The sequence below is a fragment of the Octopus sinensis genome, linkage group LG6 (assembly GCF_006345805.1).
Source record: "Octopus sinensis linkage group LG6, ASM634580v1, whole genome shotgun sequence".
Classification (NCBI taxonomy): domain Eukaryota; kingdom Metazoa; phylum Mollusca; class Cephalopoda; order Octopoda; family Octopodidae; genus Octopus; species Octopus sinensis.
The window spans coordinates 58,677,744-58,699,721 of NC_043002.1; the positions used below are offsets into that span (position 1 = coordinate 58,677,744).

At 37.1% G+C, this 21,978-nt stretch overlaps 1 protein-coding gene and 1 long non-coding RNA gene across 2 annotated transcripts; one reads left to right on the plus strand and one right to left on the minus strand.

Annotated features, from left to right (window-relative positions):
- Positions 1-6,144: 6,144 nt before the first annotated feature.
- Positions 6,145-12,200, minus strand: LOC115213542 (tubulin alpha-1B chain). The gene is made up of 3 exons (XM_029782571.2): positions 11,975-12,200; positions 11,189-11,411; positions 6,145-7,277 (listed from the first exon to the last, which is right to left on the minus strand). Exons 1-3 carry the CDS (start codon positions 11,975-11,977, stop codon positions 6,148-6,150), a joined length of 1,356 nt encoding a protein of 451 aa, XP_029638431.1. The 5' UTR covers positions 11,978-12,200; the 3' UTR covers positions 6,145-6,147.
- Positions 9,945-21,798, plus strand: LOC118763934. Its single transcript, XR_004999706.1, has 4 exons — positions 9,945-10,092; positions 14,433-14,437; positions 21,497-21,672; positions 21,768-21,798. It is a non-coding gene; the product is annotated as an uncharacterized LOC118763934 (long non-coding RNA).
- Positions 21,799-21,978: the final 180 nt, after the last annotated feature.

Sequence of the window (21,978 nt, forward strand, 5' to 3'; positions counted from 1 at the left end):
CACTCTTTAAGCAGGCATACTCACACCCTCCACTCATATCTCATCTCATTCATTATTTTCTTTCAGTCGCCTGCTACCTTAGTGATGGTGGATTCATATGACAAAATCCCCTTACCTCTATCGGTGTTCCGTATCGAAATTTGACAGGCGTATTTGGGAAAGCGGACGGGGGGATTTGGGGGGAATTTTTGGAAATTTTTGCAATCAGCCGCGAATGAATCTTGTGTAAATAAATATATTTTCTTTATTTATTCTATGGCTATTTTAAATCGCAACGATGTTGTATACGTCTAAATTTCTTGGTTAATATTTCATTAAATATTAACAAACTATTTGTGACCTATCTCTGTATAATTATTAACGTAATCCTCATAAAAATTGTTTATTTATTTAAGGAATAAATTATACCGACACAAATATTAGTATAGAAATCTGTTTAATGTAATAATCTCTTCCTTGCAATATGTATTTAGAAAATATTTTATTTCCTTGAGTTTTCATTGATCTTCGTAATCCTCACTCTGTAATTTCGAGTTAACCTTATTTCTCGTTTGAGTTGGAATTATGTACAGCTCAAAGAGAGGGAGTGGGACAGAGAGAGAGATGGGGGGAGAATAGTTGTCACTGTATGGGTGTAAGGTGTTACGCCCACTATCACCCCGTTTTACTCTCTCTCTCTGACACTACAAACCTACCTATCTACCTACGTATCTATTTGTCTGTCTGCCTATCTATCTATCGATCGATCTATACATCCGTCAGTCGTCCATCCATCTCTCCCTCTTTCATAAATATGTATGTATGTATGTATATCACTCATTCTCTGTCTCTTTTTACTTTTTCATATACATGGTTAAACAATGAACCAATTTCTGTATCTATCCAGTCAGGTATGTATCTATCTATCTATCTGTGTCTATCAGCACACAATCTCAGGTCACTTGCTATGCAAGTACACTCCGTAATGTGCGTGTGTGTGTGTTACGTATATATTTATATGTAACATTCCTTCAGCATGACAGTATCAATGAACAAAAAGAAAGTGGCATAGAGTTTTATACCACCATCATCATGATTTAATGTCCATATTCCATGCAGGCATGGGTAGGATAATTTGATAGGATCCAGTGGGTCCAAAGACTGCATTGTTCTCCCTTGTCTACTTTAGCATAAATTCTACAGCTGGAAGCCTTTCCTAATGCCAACCACTTTACAGCATGTACTGGGTACTTTTTTTCATGGCACTTGTACTAATGAAGTTGCCATGCAGCTCACAAGACTATGATCCCCGAATAAGGTATCTATATACTAGGAGAAAAGAGGTTAAAGCACTAGTGTAGCTGGGGTGGGGGTAGTAGGGGCGGTCTTCCCCAGGACGGCACTTTTGGGTCTGCTGTAGGCAGTATGTGATTTTGGTGGGGTTCGGGTGGGGAGGAAGCAAACGGAAGGGCCGCCCCAGATGGCACACACTTTAGCTACGCTACGTATGAGAGAAGGGTCCAGAGCAGAACAGGTTTGTTGCTGTAGGGAGCTAACTATATGACTACTCATTCTAGAAGATGGTGAGCAATGATTGGGATGGAACTGAGAAGAGATAGAAATGATGAGGTATCATATCAAGATATGAGGTGAGTAAAAGACACAAGATATTCAATTATAACAGGTGAGGCACAGAATTGGTTGTGTGGCAAGAAGCTTGCTTTCCAATCACATGGCTCTGGTTTCAGTCCCACTCCATGGCACCTTGGCCAAGAGTCTTCTATAGCCTTAGGCTGACGAAAGCCCTGTGAGTAAATTTGGTAGATGCAAACTGAAAGAAGCCCGCCATATATATATATATATATATATATATATATATATATATGTGTGTGTGTGTGTGTGTATGTGTAATATATATAATATACGTTTGTGTGTGTGTCCTCCACAGTTGCTTGGCAACCGATGTTGGTGTGTTTATGTCCCCGTAACTTAGCAGTTAGGCAAAGAGACTGATAGAATAAGTACTAGGCTTACAAAGAATAAGTCCTCAGTCAATTTGTTCGACTAAAGGCAGTGCTCCAGCATGGCCGAAGTCAAATGACTAAAACAAATAAAAGACTAAGTCTGAGGTTACAATTTTCAGTTTAATAAATAAAAACGTAGTCTGTATGCAATTAGAGATAACAAACTACTAATTGCAATATTTGCCATCAAAATATATTATGTAACAAATCAAATGGATTAGATTTATTGTTCATTAACTCTAGAGAAAGGCTGGCTATTGGTGCAGTCGTGGCTGTGTGGTTAAGAAGCTTACTTCCAAACCGTGTGGTCTTGGGTTCAGTCCCCCTGTGCAGCTTCTTGGGCAAGCGTGCTACTATAGCCTGGGCTACCCAAAGCCAAAATTCAAGCCAGTGTCCCAGCGTGGCTGCAGTCTGTTTGAAAACAGTAAACTATATATACATCTGCCAAGGAATTCTATAACCATGTTTAACTTTGAAAGGAGATCACTTTCAATAATTAAGTTAACAGTAATAAAGTAAATACTAATTAAGCTAATAGAATGAATATTAAAAATCTAATAAGAAATATCTGACGAGGGAAAGATCGGCATCTTGGCAAATATTTTATTAAAATTACAGGGCGCTAAACGAAAATGCAAACCACTTCAGGTGTTGTCTCCCTTGCACAGCTTTTTCATTGAATTGCATTGAGATTTTGAAATATTTCAGAAATTAGACCCAGGGAACTCAGACCTAACAACAGAAATGATTCTTTTTATCCTACTTGTTTCAGTCATTTGACTGCGGCTATGCTGGAGCACCGCCTTTTTAGTCGAAGAAATCGACCTCAGACTTATTACTTACTCTTTCGGTTCCTTTTGCCAGACTGCTAAGTCACAGGGGGATGTAAACACAGCAACATTGGCTGTCAAGCGATGATGGGCGGGTGTATAAACACAGACACACAAGTACATACATAAACGACGGGCTTCTTTCAGTTTCTGTCTACCAAATCTACTCAAGGTTTTAATCAGCCCAAGGCTATAGAAAACACTTGCTCAAGGTGCCATGCAGTGGGACCAACCCGGAACCAAGCTTCTTGGCCCCACATCCACGCCTCATATTTATTACTACTTTTTAGTTCACGTAACAAATGTATGACGTAAGTTTTATGGTGGTACATCTTGCATGTACTTACTGCAAATATTTGAAATTCCTGTATAACAATACCAATGTTATTGACTGAGTGAAGGCATGTAGTTAGGGTATTTTACTCAAAACTAAAGTTATGAGTTCGATTCCCAGCAGCATGTGTTTTTGAGCAAGACACTATTTCAATTTGCTCCAGTCTCTCAACTGGTAGTAAGGAGTTGTATTTGAAATTCAAAGGGCTAGCCTTGTCATATTGAATCTTCCCAAGAACTATGTTAAGGGTGCTCAGCCACTTGCTCATTAATTTCATGAGCAGGCTGTTGTGTTGATTGGATTAACTGGAACCGTCATTATCGTGACCAACCTAGCTACTAGTTATTGATTGCTTTATTTCATCTCAATCAGTTTGTTATTAAATCATAATTTTTAAATCAAACCTCTTTACAGTTTCCTCTTCAGTGAATTTTTATCTGTTTGATATTGATTAAATGCAAATTACATTAGATTGACAGTTTATAGCATTTGTCCTTTCCATATTGTGGATCTCTATCAACTATCCTACTGGATAGTTCAATACCTTAAATAAAACAAATGCATGTGGCACGTAAAAGCACCCACTACACTGAGTGGTTGGCGTTAGGAAGGGCATCCAGCTGTAGAAACTCTGCCAGATCAGATTGGAGTCTGGTTTGCCAGACCTCAGTCAAATCGTCCAACCCATGCTAGCATGGAAAGCAAACGTTAAATGATGATCCCAAACTACTTCCATGCAATAATAGCTAATATAAATGTAGCTTGGTTGTTAAATTTCTCTGGTCATGCTTTACATAGTATAGAGAAAGCAAGAAAAATATAGAAAGACTTAAGTGCAGGATGAGTACACATACTAGGCTTAGCAGCAGGCAATGGATGCTGCACACACAATGAGAAAGTCTGGGTGTATAGAGTGAGAGTGAATACATATATACCCTCTTTCTTGTTATAAACATCTGCTTACATTTTCTGTATTATAATTCTATTTCATACAGAAAATTTCCTTCTGGCTAAATTTCAAAGTAATGAAAACACTTATGAATTTTTTTTTATATAGAAAGAAATGGAAAGTAAAAGGCATCCTGAATAAAACTATATCCAATCAGCAAATGCATGGAAAAGTGGACATTAAAACAATGAATTTTGTAGAAAAGTTCTTGCCCTTTACAGGTTTCCTCTTATTAATGAATGGCTTTATAAAATTAGATTAAGGTTTTAAATATTTTAGGCAAAATAAGATTTAAGCACTCAGATTACTCAGTCAAATGTAATGCTTATTCACTTACATTGTTTTAAATTAATGATATTAATCTTGTAGCTTCAAGATTAATGCAGGTTTATTTTTAGGTCGACATTGTTGGGTAGTTGTGAGAGGCCTGATCTTGCTGGTTTGAATATAAAACAATAGTTTCACTAAATATGGCTGATTTAAATACTAAAAGATTAAAGAAATGGTATGTTATGTGATCTATTGTACCTGAAGGTTTTCTTTTAATATGCAAGTCATTGTTTCAAATCCACTGTTCACCCTGCAAATAGAGATCTGTTTTCAGTTGGCAGATATCAGCACAGATCAGTAAACTGTTTGCTGAAATTATAAACAAGACTATTGGTTCTAGTTAGATTCTTCTGTCTTGGGCCTTCCACCTGAAGAGCCATGTCAAAACTGGTGTCCTAGAATCCCTTGCACAAATCTCAAATGTGTTATAAACAGTCATTGTAATTAGGGAAATGTCCTGGGACAAACAGTGATCAGTGTAGTCATGTTTGAACCCGTCAGAACATTAATAAACATGCAAGTTATTGTTTCAACTCTTGCTGTTCTCTGTGCAAACAATTTATTACATGTCTGTGTTTTACTAAAAGTGTCAGACTTAAGTTTTATCCTTTAGTTATTAATATACAAGTAATCCCGAATTTGAAGTAGATTCCCAGTTTAAGAATATATTTGATTAAAGTCTGGTTCAAGTTGTAGGACAGCTGTTAAAATCAAAAACAAAGCATCAGTGTGTGGTTAAGAAGTTTGTCTCATTGCACAACACCTTAGGCAAGTGGGTTTTACCATAGTCTTGGGTCAACCAATGCTTTGCGTGTGAATTTGATAGACAAACTGTAGACCATCACTATATATAGATGTGATTGTAGTTTTGTTCACCACCACTCGACTGGTGTTGGTTTGTTTACATCCTCAGTTTTTCAGTCTAAGAGATCGATAGAATAGGTGCCAGACATAAAAAGATCCATACTGGGGCCAATTTATTCAGCTGACCCCTCTGAGGCAGTGCTCCATGGCCAAGGTTCAATAACTGAGTTAAAAAATAGCCAAGATTCTATTTTTGGAAGTAGTGTGTATGTCATTTGTGATAGGTTCCTTATAGGCCAATGCATTTGAGTAACAAGGGAATCTTACTCAAGGCAAGAAACATATCTCAAGGGAATTTTTTTTTTGCATTATTTTGTTTTACCCCCCTTTTGCTGTTGTGCAGTAGGACTGAACCCAAAGCCACATGGTTGGAAACAAGCTTCGTAACCACACAATATGGTTGCAAAATTAATATTTAACCAATAGGTCCTACCTAGATATAATACTTTGTCATTAAGTGTAAATAATCAACTAATTTAATTAAACTGTTTCGTTTTGAGTTCTTAAATAACGTTTTTAGCATAAATTGGTTGGATACATTTGGCAAACTTGTAACCATTACATTTTAATTATTCAGGGTGCAAGAGAAATTTTTAATACCTAGGTGGGTGGAGTTTTAGTGAAAACTTTCCTTACTCATTAATTTTTCAGATTATATAAAATTTCAATGAAACAAAAACTGTTGCACATTCAAATTGAATATACATTTTATTAGAACATCTGGATAAATATACAGTTAAAACATATGAACAGCAAAAATTAGTCGAACTATACAGTATAATTACAAAATAGTGTTCATAAAATATGTTTTGTTTCGGTTTATAGTTTCTTTTAAAATTAATATTCTTCTCCCTCCTCTTCCTCTTCTGCTTCAGTGGAATCAATTCCAACCTCTTCATAGTCTTTCTCAAGAGCTGCCAAATCTTCACGAGCTTCTGAAAACTCCCCTTCTTCCATACCCTCTCCCACATACCAATGAACGAAAGCACGTTTGGCATACATTAAGTCAAATTTACGATCAAGACGAGCCCATGCTTCAGCAATGGCAGTGGTATTGCTCAACATGCACACAGCACGTTGCACTTGTGCTAAATCACCACCTGGAACAACAGTAGGAGGTTGGTAGTTTATGCCAACTTTGAAACCAGTGGGGCACCAGTCAACAAACTGAATACTGCGCTTGGTTTTGATAGCAGCAATTGCAGCATTTACATCTTTTGGAACAACATCACCCCTGTACAACATACAGCAGGCCATATATTTACCATGACGAGGGTCACATTTGACCATCTGATTAGATGGCTCAAAGCAAGCATTGGTGACTTCTGCCACGGTTAATTGTTCATGATATGCTTTCTCTGCAGAAATAATCGGAGAATAAGTAGCCAAAGGAAAATGGATTCTTGGGTAAGGCACCAGATTGGTCTGAAATTCAGTCAGGTCAACATTAAGGGCACCGTCAAAACGCAGGGAAGCAGTTATAGAACTGACCACTTGGGCAATTAGCCGATTTAAATTACTATAAGATGGTCGTTCAATATCCAGATTTCTGCGACAGATGTCATAAATAGCTTCATTATCAACCATGAATGCACAATCAGAATGCTCGAGTGTGGTGTGGGTGGTAAGAATGGAATTGTAAGGTTCCACAACAGCAGTTGCCACTTGGGGAGCAGGATAAATAGAGAATTCCAGTTTGGATTTCTTACCATAGTCAACACTTAGACGTTCCATGAGCAGAGATGTGAAACCAGAACCAGTTCCACCACCAAAACTGTGGAAGATTAAAAAGCCTTGCAAACCAGTACATTGGTCAGCAAGTTTTCGGATCCTGTCCAAAACCAAATCAACAATTTCTTTACCAATAGTATAATGACCTCTGGCATAATTATTAGCAGCATCTTCTTTGCCAGTTATCAGCTGCTCAGGGTGGAAAAGTTGTCTGTAGGTACCAGTTCTAACCTCATCTGGAAGAAATGGAAAAGCTCTAACTTAAGATCTAGTTTAAAAATTAAATTTACACAAAAACATTAACTTTTATAAAAAGGATATAAGTGTGGTTGTCTGTTTTCCCTTCCATAACACTTGGGGAAATGTCTTCTATTACAGTCTTGGGCTAACCAAAACCTTGAGAGTGGATTTGGTGGACAAACTGAAAGAAGCCGGTTGTGTTTGTCTACATGTGTGCATACGCATGTTTGGTATGACATTCCATGAGGTCACATGAAATGACTGAGTCACAGTCATACGAATTGTGTCATTTCCAATATGTCAAGCCACAGGAAAATACCTTATATGGAAAGGATGAGGGTTGGCAGGAGGAAGGGTGCCTGGCTGTAGAAAATCCGCCTCGAACATAAACCAGTCCATGCCAACATGGAGAAGTGGATGTTAAAAATGAAGTTCTATCGATGCACCTTTTACTAGTTTCAGTCATTGGACTAAGACCATGCTGGGGCACTGCTTTAAAGTGTTTAATTGAAATAATCATTACCAGTGTTTATTTCTAAGTCAGGTACACACTATTGGTCTCTTGCCAAGCTGCTAAGTCATGGGGACAAACAAACCAACACTAGCGAAGGTAGGATCAGCTAGGCGTGTTATGCTTCTGCACAGTGGAACTCCACCCAAAACCATGTGGTTGCTAAGCAAGCTTCTTAACCACATAACCATGCCTGAACTTAGGATTTCGTAAACTATGTACAATAGAACTTCACAGTACAAGTAATTGGTGTACAACCCCAGACTCGTGCAAATTTTTGTGTTTAAGTACAAGTGGAAATCCTCAGTGCAAGCACACAAATCATCCCATCTTTAAGGTAATTCAGTTAATAAAACCAGTTTACATATTTATTTTGCATTCTCTCTTATAATTGTCGTTTTACTTGTAACTACACACTTTACATTTTAAAATCCATAAATATTTTTGAGTGGTTTTGGTGGACTGGAACAGATTAATTATATTTCAGTTAATCTCAATGGGGGGAAAATTGAGTTCTAAAAGTAAATCGTAAGAGCTCGGTCATGGAACAAATGAAACTCATACTGCAAGGTATTATTGGAAGATTATGTAGTTTAAAATAGTCTTTCCATTCTTCTGAAATTTAAGTAAAAAAAAAAAAAAAAAAAAAAAAAACCCATTTCATTTCTAGTGACTCTTTTGTCCAAATCCTGTACACTTCAAAAGAAAATCATGAGACTCATACATTGTAAAATTTTAAGTTAGATGCCATTTCAAGAATTATTAATGATTCAGTTTTCAAATCCAGAGACTACACAAAGTTTAAATTAGCTGCCAAATTATGTAACACCTAATAAAAAAAAACATTTAAAGAAATCATTTCAAAAGAAAGGTTAATCTTATTTAAGAATTTTTGTTTGATAACCGCAAGGAAACAGATTCAACCTCAGATAGGTACTCTAGGTAAGATAGTTACCTATCATAGCCTTGATTTTTTACCAAGGTTTTTGTGAAGGAATTAGGTAGACAAACTGCACATCTTTAGTTCCAACTATCATGGCCAAATTACTGCAGGTGTAGCCAACAAAAATACTGTGTGCAGCTCTGCCCCAAGCTGCAGACACTCATGTCAGAGAGAATCAGATTTGAAACCTTAAGCCATTTCCTTACAAATTCATGATATAAAAATCAATTTTTAAAACATTCTAAATCTACTAGTTCTAAATGTCAAAAATTCTTTGGAAGCCCATATTTTTCTAACGGGACAGATGTATAAATGACAATCAGCTGATAATTGAACTGCTGTATTTACAGAGTAGTCTTCCCCTTCAAATATTCACATGTTTTGTACCAATGGCTCCAGTAAGAGTCATCAGGTGCCACAGTGGGGATTTAATAACTGCTATGAAGTCACTTCTTGTCTAATTTATAGAGAATTCCAAAACTTAGCGCTGCTGCTAGCAAAGCTAGAATTGTATAGGGTTCATTTAAGAGAGAGAAAAGAAAGTAACCCACGTTTTACAGGTTGCCAAAAATTTCAGCAGTAAACGCAGTTTACCGTGATTCACATCCAGGTAAGTGGAGGAAACGGTAAAAACGTTGGCTACATGAAGCCACTGACCAGCTGACCAACTTCCCTAACACTACACCAATGCCCATATAAAATATGCAGTTCTTCTGCTGCACAGTGTAGAAACTGCTGTGCCTTCGCAGTAGCCATTTTATATATGAAGTGTGAATTTAAGTGTCAAGGGTTTTTGTTTTGCAGCCTAATATCAAGAGTAGTTGGTCATCGCGACGCATTTTAGAGTGAATAAAAAAAAAAGGTTGGGATCAAGTTTTAGCACAAGGTCAGCAACTTCGGGAAGTAGGTAAGTCGATAACATCGACCTCAGCGTTCAACTGGTACTTTATTTATCGACCTCGAAAGGATGAAAGGCAATCAGTGTCGGTGAAATTAGAACGTAAAGGCGGACGAAATTGCACTAAGCATTTTCCCCTACGAAGCTAATAAAAAAAATTTTAAGAATTGAGGCTCTCCGTGTCAGAAAAGTGATGGGGGGGGGAATGTACTAAGGTTATAATTTAACCTATAAATAATTTTGCTTACAGAAAAGTATTTTAGTTAATATATTAAAAGTCGCGATCATATTTTAACTTACTTTGTTTAGCTCACCGTTTTGGAATATCACCAAGTCTAAAATAGTGACAATGATACCGAAAGGAGGGATGGAGGAGACGACTACTTTGAGAATTGAATCATTCCAAATCTTTAATAACGATAAATAATTCTTTATAAAGAGAAATTGTCACGAAGTTTTGTAAGAAACTGAAAAAAATTGCGTAAACATATCTTTAAGGATAAGACGGTTGTGTGTGTAGTCTGGTATATTAGTACTGTAGTAGTAAATAATACGGCAGTGTATATTATACAGTATGATTAGTGGAAAGATAAAGGCCAACCTGACATTTGAGAAACGATATCCATTGTTTCAAGAAAAGAGACAGTTTTATTACAGGTGGTTTTAGATAATTGCATTACGGCTGACAAATGTACAAGTAATATTTCTGTAGAAAAATAAAGTACCGACTTTTATGTTTAAAAAAAAATTGAAGATGCGAGTTGGGGTGGAGGGCTCGAAACCTTCCAGTGTAATTAATTTTATCAATCTGAGATGAAAAGCAGAACGGACCCCCTCCCCCGATAATATATAATCGATATGCAAGTAGGCTTTCTAAGTGAAAATGTACAGACAGGTTGTTGTCTAGGCTTTCAAATATGCAAGTTAAAATTCCGACAATGTTGGACATGTCAGAAAAAAAAACAGGGCGAGAATGAATGAATGACATAGGAACCGTCCATTTTCGTAATTTAATTCATTACTTTGATTTACTCTAATTAGAATTAATCAGCTTAAGAAATTTATAAAAGAACGGAGTTTTCGCTGTTGTATTGAAATGAAAGCTGCACTTGTAGAAAGAACTGAAAACCAAAAATTAACATAAATTATTCGATTAGTTGCAGGAATTTCTAAAGTGTTACGAAGATAGACTTGTAATATAGTCTTATCGATTGGCAAACATCCAGCTGTAGTTGATTTGGTAGAATGATACCAATTTAAATATTGATAGAGTTCCATACCAAAACAAAGCTTAATCTGCTGTTTTCCCGAGATTTTTAACTTCAAAACATTTGAATTGTTCACCTTTTGAGATTACAATTCCGTGAAAACCAAGATACGTTCAGACTAGAAACACAATTAGAACCAATTTATACACAAAGCCAGCAATTTAGAATTTTTTTTTTTTACGAGAGTGAGGGACAGGAGATAGCTTCAACCCCCATAGACTAAAATTGGAATGACAGTTTAGGGGGGTTTTTTGTGTTTTTTTTTTTAAATACAATTTTCCACTCACCGACAACAGTTGGTTCGAGATCAACGAAGACTGCCCTGGGGACATGTTTCCCAGCCCCTGTCTCACTGAAGAAGGTGTTGAAGGAGTCATCATTACCACCAACTGTCTTATCAGATGGCATTTGACCATTTGGCTGAATTCCATGTTCAAGACAGTACAACTCCCAGCAGGCATTACCAATTTGGACACCAGCTTGTCCAACGTGTACACTGATACATTCGCGCTGAAAAACCGAAAAAAATACATCATAATTATGAAACAAAGTATAACGATTATATTACGCTTAAAAAAAATTACGTAGGATTCAAGAGTTTAAAAGGGGTTACATAAATCATGGTATTTATTTACTAGGGCATATTTTATTATTGAAACTGAGAAGTGATCCTCGTCGGGATTTGAGCTCAGAACATAAATCTAAATACAGCAAAGAATTTTTTGTTTTCTCTCTATATGTCTGCGACAAGCCACTGCCTCCATCTGCACAATAATTTCTAACAGTTTAAAAAATCTCTTGGGAAATTAGCGCGCAAACATTTTTAACACAGGTACAACACTTACAATTTCCTGATGTGGGTTCGATTTTGAAAATGAAACTGAACCATCTTCCACTAGCTTTTTATTTTTAAATTATAGCACTCCCTTTTATTTCTACCTTTAAATTCTAGCGCGCCCTCTTATTTTTATTTTTAAATTATAAAATTAATCCTTTTCTGTTTAATAATATTGATTTCTTTGAAATAATAGCAGTGGTCTCTGAAATAAAAGTGTTTTAAGAATCGAACTTACCATGGTTCTTCACTTTGAGAAAATCTGAGGCTTTCCAAGTGTTGTGGTGTTATTTACGGCAGCAACAGAGATGCCAAAACAGGTCTCTCTAGCTTTGCTCACGGAGATGTAATGTACCGTTGTGAGACTGCTGCTGCTATGTAAGCGATATGACCACGGGTACCGTTTCTGAATTGATCCACAATATGCGCGACTCTCTCTCTCTTTTATCTACCTGATTAGCTAATTGGGGAAGAAGAGGGAGGAAAAACACCCAGCTCGGTTCCTGATTGGTTGAATAGTGATTCGAACGCGCGATTGTAGAAATTCAGGTGACGCAAGTAAGAAAAGGGAAAAGAGAATGAATGAATGCAAAGGAGAAAGAAAGTGAATTTGTTTCCTCTCGCAATTTAATATATTAAATCTAAGAACAATTCCATCTCGGGATTTATTAATAAAACTGCATTTATTTGTATTTCTTCATCGCCACCGACACTACCACCATCACCAGGGTTGGGGAGAGGGGTGAAAAAGACAAGTGCTACTATGTACAGTAAAACATGGTGGTTGTGGGAGGGGGCGGAACTATTGTCAGAAGAAGAGAAAAAAGGAAAGAGTAGTAGGAAAGAAACACGTTTGTAGAGGAAAATGAAAGAGAAACTCCAATGTGTGTGAGTTCGATGGAGTAGTTCGCGGCCAACTACATCGTTTTTGCAAGCAGTCATTGAGTGAAGCCGTTAAGAAAATGTTTAAAAAAAAAAAAAACACCTGATTACCTATTGGATATGGTGGAAAGACAACGGAGGATCAATGTCGATATTGTCATCGTCATCGCCATCATGTCGTCGTTATCATCGTCGTCATCATCATCATCATCATCATCATCATCATATCGCCGTCTTCATCAACGTCATCGTTGTCACCATCACCGTCGTCGTTGTTGTCGTCACTATATCCATCTTCATCATCAACACACACACATACATATACACATACTTATACTCACACATACACATGCATACACATATACATAGACGTATACGTACACATACGGGTGTGGCTGTGATAAGTAGCTTGCTTCCCAACCATATGGTTTTGGGTTCAGTCCCACCACATGGCACCTTGGGCAAGTGTCTTCTGCTATAGTCCCAGGCCAACCAAAGCCTTGTGAGTGGATTTGGTAGATGGAAACTGAAAGAAGCTCATTGTATATGTAAATATGAGTGTGTGTGTGTGTGTTTGTCCCATCACCACTGCTTGATGACCCTTGTTAGTTTGTTTATGTCCCCATAACTTAACGGTTTGGCAAAAGAGGCCAATAGAGTAACTACCATGCTTTGAAATAAAAGGAGTCCTAGAGAGTTGATTCATTCAACTAAAATTCCTGAAGGTGGTGCCCCAGCATGGCCACAGTCAAACTAACAAAATAAGTAAAAACTAAAAGATACTGAAATGATGGAACCTGATGTGGTCCTTCAGCCTGGAAGAAATAGCAGCATCAAAACTGCCTACAGACCCCATCCTACCTGATAGCCTGGAGTTCAAAGGCATGGATTTTCAATGCCCAGAGGTGGAACGGGGTGAGGGGGCGGAATAAAGACACCTTTGGCATCCCCAACTTAATTAATAGGCATGACACACTAGGGGAAATTTTACAGCCATGTGGGGAGGGGGCATATCACAGCCCTGTCTCTTGCTATATCACTGACCATTGGTCTGTGATCACAAATTGAAGCTGGAAATATTGATGCTATTCCAAAATGCCCAGGCAGTCATGTCGATTTGTTAGACGCTCACCCACTTTTATTTTTGTATTATTTATTTTAATCAAGTCCAGTATTTAATTTATTTTGAAGCTTTTTGCTTATCCTGTTAGTATCTTTCACTAGTTTGCTGACACTGGTTGTCAAGTAAGATGTGGGGGACAAACATAAAGGCACATACAGACATGTATAGAAATATATGTGTGTGGGGGGGTATATATATATATATATTTATATATATATAATTGTATATGTATATATATATATATATATATATATATATATATATATAATATATATATATATGTATGTATATCGGAGTAAGCACATAAATGTGAAACAAGGTGAAAAAAAGAGTACTCAAATACCAGAGGTAGAGTAATATGCTTTATTTAAAAGCAGCAGAAATATAACAAAATCTGTTACTCAGAGTTTCATGTTCCTCTTTGTCATTTTCTATATAATTAATGACAGTATGTATTGTGAATTCGCTCTTCGATTTAAGGTTTTTCCTCTGTTTTTTTATAATTTATATTGAATTCATTTATTTTGTTTATTTTTGTTTATCGCATGCTTAAGACTGTTATTTGAAAGGACCAATGAAACAAATCCATTTTTAAAGGTGTATCCTTCAACTAGTTTTGATCAAACTGTTATTTCTGTTCTATTTTAACAAAACTGTCCGACGAATGAGAACGTGAAACTCTGAGTAACAGATTTTGTTATATTTCTGCTGCTTTTAAATAAAGTGTATGTATGTATGTATATACATATATATATATATATATATAGAGAGAGAGAGAGAGAGAGATAGATAGACAGATAGATAGATAACTTTCTTTATTGGCCACACAAGGCTGAACATAGAGGGGACAAATACAAATGTAGAGCGTTTCTTTTCGAAAATGAAAAAGAAAAAGGGGAAAAAATGAGAAATAAAAGGTAAAATTTCGATCAAAAGGGATCGGGGGGGAAAAAAGATGACCAAAAGGGACCATGTATCACTGAAGAATTTTTTAAATGTAAGAAGCAAGATTAGGTTTATCCGTGGAAAAGCCTATGGAAAAGACTACAGTAACCTCAGGTAGAGAAGGAATAAACACATGAGAACAAAGTGCTCTCCTTCTCAACATCAGCCTCCAGATAATTTTGGAATTTCTTGCAACTCTTCTGGACGGTTTCTTTGTTTAAGGTGGTGAATGCTGCCATAATCCTTGCTTTCATTTCATTTTTGGTGTTATGAGGAGTTTTGTTGGTCTCTTGCTCAACTGCATCCCACACATAACAATCAAGGGCGTTGCAGTCTGGGTAGTTAGGTGGCCAGATCTTAGGGGTGATATGGTTGCAGAAGTTGTCTGATAGCTATGACTGGATTCTCCTGCTTCTGTGGCATGGTGCAAAGTCCTGTTGCCAGACATAGGGTCTTCCAGCTGCCACCTTCTTGACTCAGGGCAGCACTACCTGCACCAGGCACTTGATGTAGGCCTCCATGTTGAGTCTGAGGCAGTGTGGGAAGATGAATGGAGGCACAATGTCGCCATCACTAGTGATCACTCCAAACACTATGATGTTGACTGGGTGTTGGATTTTTATCACTCTTGGTACATGTCCTCAGATTGCACTATCGTCAGACTGACACCCAAACACTCTGAAATGTTCATATTGGAGCTTCTGGCACAAATGCCAAACAATACAGCATATCATTGCCAAATTTCTGGCAGAGTGAATTGCATCATGGTGCTGTTTTTCTTACAGATGGTGCCCAGCTGGCCCTACTATACTGTGTAGTTGACAAAATCAAAAACAAACAATTCACGTGTGCAAAATTAAAAATATAAAATGGTGACAATTTACCCATCACTCTGTGTGCATGTATGTATGCATATATATATATATATATATATATATATATATATATAGACACAAATACCACCACACCACACCACCACACCACCATACCACACCACACCACGTTATACCACCCTGCAGACATTAGCACTGACCACTTCCCAGCACCTACATCATCATCCACACACCTACACACACACACGTCAATGTCACCAGCCCCCTTCCACACGCACATACATGCTCTCACATACACACGTATGCATACCTTTGTTTTAGGATCACCACTACTTTATTATCTCTCCTGTGTGACTCCTCTGTCCAGCATTCACCATGATAGATTGCTAGCCACTAAACCTTTTTCTATTTTCTCTCCTTGTTTATTTCTGTGTTCCTTTCTGTTGAAGAGTGTAGGCTTGAAATGTAAAAGACTTTCTCACTTCCTGAGCATTAAACTAATACATCTGTTTGTTGTCGACACACCCATCTTTGACTTTATGTTTTTTTGTAAATTCTCACTATATATATAAATACTTACTGTAAATAAAATTAAGGGTACATAGCACTCCATTAATTAATAAGTTAAAAAAGCCTATAATAAATGCACAAACAAATGGAAAACAGATACAGAAGGTCACCAAATCCCTATCAGTTATTGTCCAGAGGGTCAAACAGTTTTGCACCTTATAAATATATATAATGCGCTTCGTGTACACAGTTCTCAGGTGCCCTTCAACTTTTCAGAAAACATTATCAAAACTGCATGAACAGTGCAGAGAATGTGCACAGGAAGTGAACAGGGTAAAAGTTTTAAAAGCAAAAAAAGGATGAAGAAACAGGGGTGATTGGGCATCAGGTGTACTGTTGACAAGTTTCAAAAAGCATGGAAGTTTTGACGGATATATAATCACAACTGTCCAACGAACAAGAACATGAAACTCTGAGTTGCAGTCTTTTGTGATATTTTTGTGATGTTTTTGCAGTTTTGATAATAAAGCATATAACTCTACCTCCAGTATTCGAGTACAATTTTTTCCCACCTTGTTTCACACTTACTTGCTTACTCTGTTATGTGTGCATATATATATATATATATATATATATATATATATATATATATATATATATATATGATGGGTTTCCTCACAGTTTCTGTCAACAAAGTTCACAAGGCATTGATTGGTTGGCCAGGGGTTATAGTAGAAGGCTCTTACCCAATATGTCATGCAAGTGGGACTGAACCTAGAATCCTGTACTTGCAAAATAAACCTCTTAATCACACAGCTATGACTTTGCCTTATTTATCTATTGGCAAAAGTGTCTCTATATTACTATGTTTGCAACAACAGATTATGATTTTGCAAAAAATAAATAAATGAATAAATAAGAAGGGAAAAGGGAATAAAAATGAAAATAAAATAAAACAGCCTTTCAAATTTTTAAACTCCTTCCTCTAATATTTTAGTTTTAACTTTTTTGAAATTCTTTTGGGGAAATACCATTTTTAAAAACATGGATTACAATTTTGAATATTATTCCATTACTTTTTTCAAAATTCTAATGTTAATTGTCTGTGATAATTTTCCACATTCAATTTGTCACTCTAAACCAGAAGCATGCTGTCTTGTAGACACAAACACAATGGAACGAGTCAACAAAACAAATTCATTGATCCTCAAATGGACAAATGACAACATCCATCCCCACCCCAGTCATTTTTTTTTTTTTGCATCTTTATCTCTCTCCCTCTTTATTAAACTGTTTCAAATATTAATAAAAAGTCAGCAATTTTAGGAGAAAAGGTAAGTTGATTACATTGACCGACCGCCCCCTAAAAAAAACCCAATTCAACTGGTACTTATTTTATCAACCCCACAAAGGATGAAAGGCAAAGGTGTGTGGTGGAACTTGAACTCAGAATATTATTTGTAAGAAATACTGCTAGTCATTTTTGTCTGACACTAATAGTTCTGCCAGTTTAGCTGCCTTCGACATTTTTATTAATGAGAAAATAAAATGAAGTTTGCATCCTTTTAATTTTTATTTCTCCTCCAAAATATTCAATAAATCTCAAAACCTGGAAACCCTCAATTTTACTTAAACATGCACAATCCATCCATCCTTCTAATCAATCCTCACAGCTCTTCTCCTACCCAGGAGAATCACTGGATTAATTTATTTCTCATAGTCTGGTATTGATTTCCAACTAGATTTCCTATAGTCTGTTATTGATTTTCTAACCCAGTCAATATAGCAATATATTCAAGTCAATATAGCTCTATATTCATTCATATAAACCAAATATCATCTTTTCACATTATTTCACAGTCTTTAAGCAGTGAGCTGGCAGAATCGTTAGAATGCTGGACAAACTGGTTAGCAGCATGTCTTCAGTCTTTATGTTCTGAGATCAAATTCCACTAAAGTTGATTTCGCTTTTTCATCCTTTTGGAGTTGATAAAATAAGGCTCCTATTGAACGCTGGATTTGATGTAACTGATTTAGTTCCACCTCTAAAACTGCTGGCCTTAGGCCAAAATTTGAAACCATCATTTCAAGGAAGATATTTTATTAAAAAAATATTGCAACCCTTTTGTTTACCATATTATGTTGGCATACTCTTCATTTCAATTAATGTTGAAAGATAATGAAAAAATTTAACAAAATAACTTCTTTATTACTAACCTATGTAAGGCAGCGAGCTGGCAGAATCGTTAGCACACCGGACAAAATGCTTAGCATTATTTCGTCTGCCCTGTGTTCTGAGTTCAAATTCTGCCAATGTCGCCTTATCCTTTCGTGGTTGATAAAATAAGTACCAGTTATGCATTGGGATCAATGTAATCAACTTAATTCATTTGTCTGTTCTTGTTTGTCCCCTCTATGTTGTTAGGTTTGCGCTCTATTTGCTTCTCTCTCTTCTTTCTTTTCAACCTTTCTTTTTTTTTTAAAGTTATTTAGTTCTTCTTTTCTTTTATTCCATATCTACCTACATTGATGTATCATGCCATTGAAGAAAACTGTACTTCATGTGGTTGTCTGACCTGTTTAGAAATAGCAATAAAATCTTCTCTAAACTACATGCTACTGCCTACAATAAAGAAGAATTCATTGGAAAGACAAGATGGTCATAACTGGAAGGTATTGGGGTCGATGTATTTGGCTAACCATCTTCCCCCTAGAATTGCTGGCTTTGTGCCAAAATTTGAAATTGTCTAATGTTATCCCTTCGTCCGTCACCCTGGTGCTGTTACATTTGACTTTGCCTTTCATCCTTTCGGGGTCGATTAAATAAGTCGATTACATTGACTGGGGTCGATGTAATTGACTTAATCCCTTTGTCTGTCCTTGTTTGTCTCCTCTATGTTTAGACCCTTGTGGGTAATAAAGAAATAAATACTTTTAAGGCAGCGAGCTAGCAGAAATGTTAGCATGCCGGGCGAAATGCTTAGTGGTATTTCGTCTGTCTTTATGTTCTGAATTCAAACTCTTCCAAGGTTGACTTTGCCTTTCATCCTTTCGGGGTTGATTAAATGAGTACCAGTTGCACATTGGGGTCAATGTAATCGACTTAATCCCTTTGTCTGCCCTTGTTTGTCCCCTCTATGTTTATCCCCCTCCCCAGGCCTTGTGCTTACATTAGAAAAGATTATTGAGTGACAAAGCAGCACATACCATTAAAGTGACACTAGGGCTCCAAATATACAAAGCCCAATATTGCCAACAAGTTGACTTCATCAGTATTTGAACTCAGAACAAAGCTGAACGAACAGCCATTAAGCATTTGGCCCTGTGTACTAATGAGTCAGACCGCTTGCCACCATAGTTTTAGATGAAATATCAATCGATATATCATTCTGGTCAATCTGTTTCACTTTATATCAATTTCTTGCTCTGATAAGAAATCATCTCATCATTCAAGTACAAAACTCAGAGATTATGCAATCTCTCTCTCTCTCTCTCTCTCTCTCTCTCTCTCTCTCTCTCTCTCTCTCTCTCTCTCTCTCTCTCTCTCTCTCTCCCTCTCCCTCTCTCTCACTTTCTCTCTTTCTCTTTCCCTCTGTTTGTCTCTCTTCCCCTCTCTTTTTCCCTCTTTCTTCTCTCACCCCTCTCTTCTATCTCTCCCTCTCTCTCTCTTTCCCTCTCTCTTTCTTTCCCCCTCTCTCTCTTCCCCTCTCTTATTCCTCTCTTTCCTCTCTCTCTCCTCTCCTTCACCCCTCTCTTCTATCTCTCCCTCCTTTCTCTCCACTTTCCCTCCCTCATCTCACCCCATCTCTCTCTCTGTCTCTGTCTGTCTGTCTGTCTCTCTCCCCCTCTCTCTTCTGCTCTATACTTTCTTCAAAATTACAACTTCTCACAATCTCCTCACAAACTGCTCAGATTGTTTGGCCAGGTTGCTTGATTTCCTGAGTCAGATCCTGTTTACAGTATTCTCTTCACCAAGAGCCTGGCTGAGTCAACAGCTCATGTTGGTTGACCGCACACCACATGGTCATGGCAGATGAGGAAGTATTTCATAGAAAGGGTGACTGAGTAGGACTGTTCAGTGGGTTGCCCAGGAGGACCTGGGAATATGCTGACAAATGGTGAATGCAGCCAGGCACTGCAATGGCACCATGGCACCATGGCCCCACACCTGACCTCACAATCTCTTCACAACCAATGTTTATTAACTCTGTCTCACTTGCTGATTTCCTCTGCAAAATCTAGATATATACAGCCAGTCTAGGAAATGAGTCATGTATGATGGTATGATTGTTGCAGTTGCGGTGTCATTGGCCATTCTCTGCAGCAATGTCTTTATAATCATGTCTGCAAGGCCCAGCTAAACATGCCATTTGTTGTGGGGTACACAGCCCACTACTCGTGCACTACCTGCTGCTGCTTACCCTGCCATTTTCCTTTTCTTTGTTTCCTTGATGAGGTAGTTATGGGCATTTTTTCTCTATAATTTGACCGTTTATATGTGGTTAGTAGCTTGCTTACCAACTACATCGTTCTGGGTTCAGTCCCACTGCATGGCACCTTAGTCAAGTGTCTTCTCCTATAGACTCAGGCCAACCAAAGCTTTGTGAGTGGATTTGGTAGGCGAAAATTGAAAAGAAGCCCATCTCCTCTCCCTTACCCCTCTCTTCAATCTCTCCCTCCTTTCTCTCCACTTTCCCTCCCCCATCTCACCCCATTTCTCTCTCTCTCTCTCTGTCTGTCCGTCTGTCTCTCTCCCTCTCTCTCTTCTGCTCTATACTTTCTTCAAAATTACAACTTCTCACAATCTCCTCACAAACTGCTCAGATTGTTTGGCCAGGTTGCTTGATTTCCTGAGTCAGACCACACACACACACATGCTCTCTCTCACTTTATCCCCATTCATCACCCTCCTGTACTATCTTATATCTCTCCCCACCACTACACACTCAATAACACTATAAAAAGAGTCAAAATTCCTGCAGGAACTTAGTTCAGTTTGACGAATCCACTAGAATGGACGAAAGTGCTAATATATGATATGTGATGTATAAAAACATGTAACATACAAATAAATATCTGTAAATATAGAACCATCCGAATTTCTGAGTACCTCATCTCTTCTAATATAAAATACCTGTACATCACCTCCAAACCTTCTAATATATATATATATGTATGTGTGTTTGTCCTCCTAACATCACTTGACAACCAATGCTGGTGTGTTTACATCATCATAACTTAGCAGTTCGGCAAAAGAGACCAATAGAATAAATACTAGGCTTACAAAGGATAAGTCCTGGGGTCGATTTGCTCAACTAAAGGCAGTGCTCTAACATGGCCACAGTCAAATGACTGAAACAAGTAAAAGAATAAAAGAATATGTTGTTAATTTTTAGACTATTTTCAGAATGTTTCTCTTTTAATTCTTCCATTTATTAAAAATTTTTTTTTTTTTTACTGGTTTCAGCCATTGAATTGTGTCCATGCTGGAGTACCACCTTCAAGTGTATTAATAAATTACAGCAACTCCACTACTTTGTCTGATACTTATCAAACTTATCGGCCACAAGAGGACGGAAGGCATAAATTAATCAGGCAGGATTAGGACTCAGAACACACAAATCCATATTCAGGCACCACAAGGTATAACTGCATTTTCTTGTCCTTCTTCTAGAAATCAGACACCTTCTTATATAGAGAAATCAATATCTATTTATAAAGTTATCCTCTTATTACAGACCTAACCCATGCAAGCATGGAAAAGGAGATGTTAAAACTATGGTAATAATGATGAAGATGGTGATGATGATGATGATGATGATGATGAGAACAGGTATTCATTTATTGTTGTGAAAGAACTGCATTTTAAAATAATAACATTTTAATGACAAAAGAAATAAAACTCAATTCATCAGACACTTGTTAACAATGTTTTATAAATGCGCAAAT

Bases quoted from the DNA above. Each gene is read 5' to 3' on its own strand.
- LOC115213542 (XM_029782571.2), bottom strand. The intron at 7,278-11,188 runs GTGAGTGGAAAA...CATTTCTTCCAG, and splicing joins TCTCGAACCAACTGTTGTCG to ATGAGGTTAGAACTGGTACC.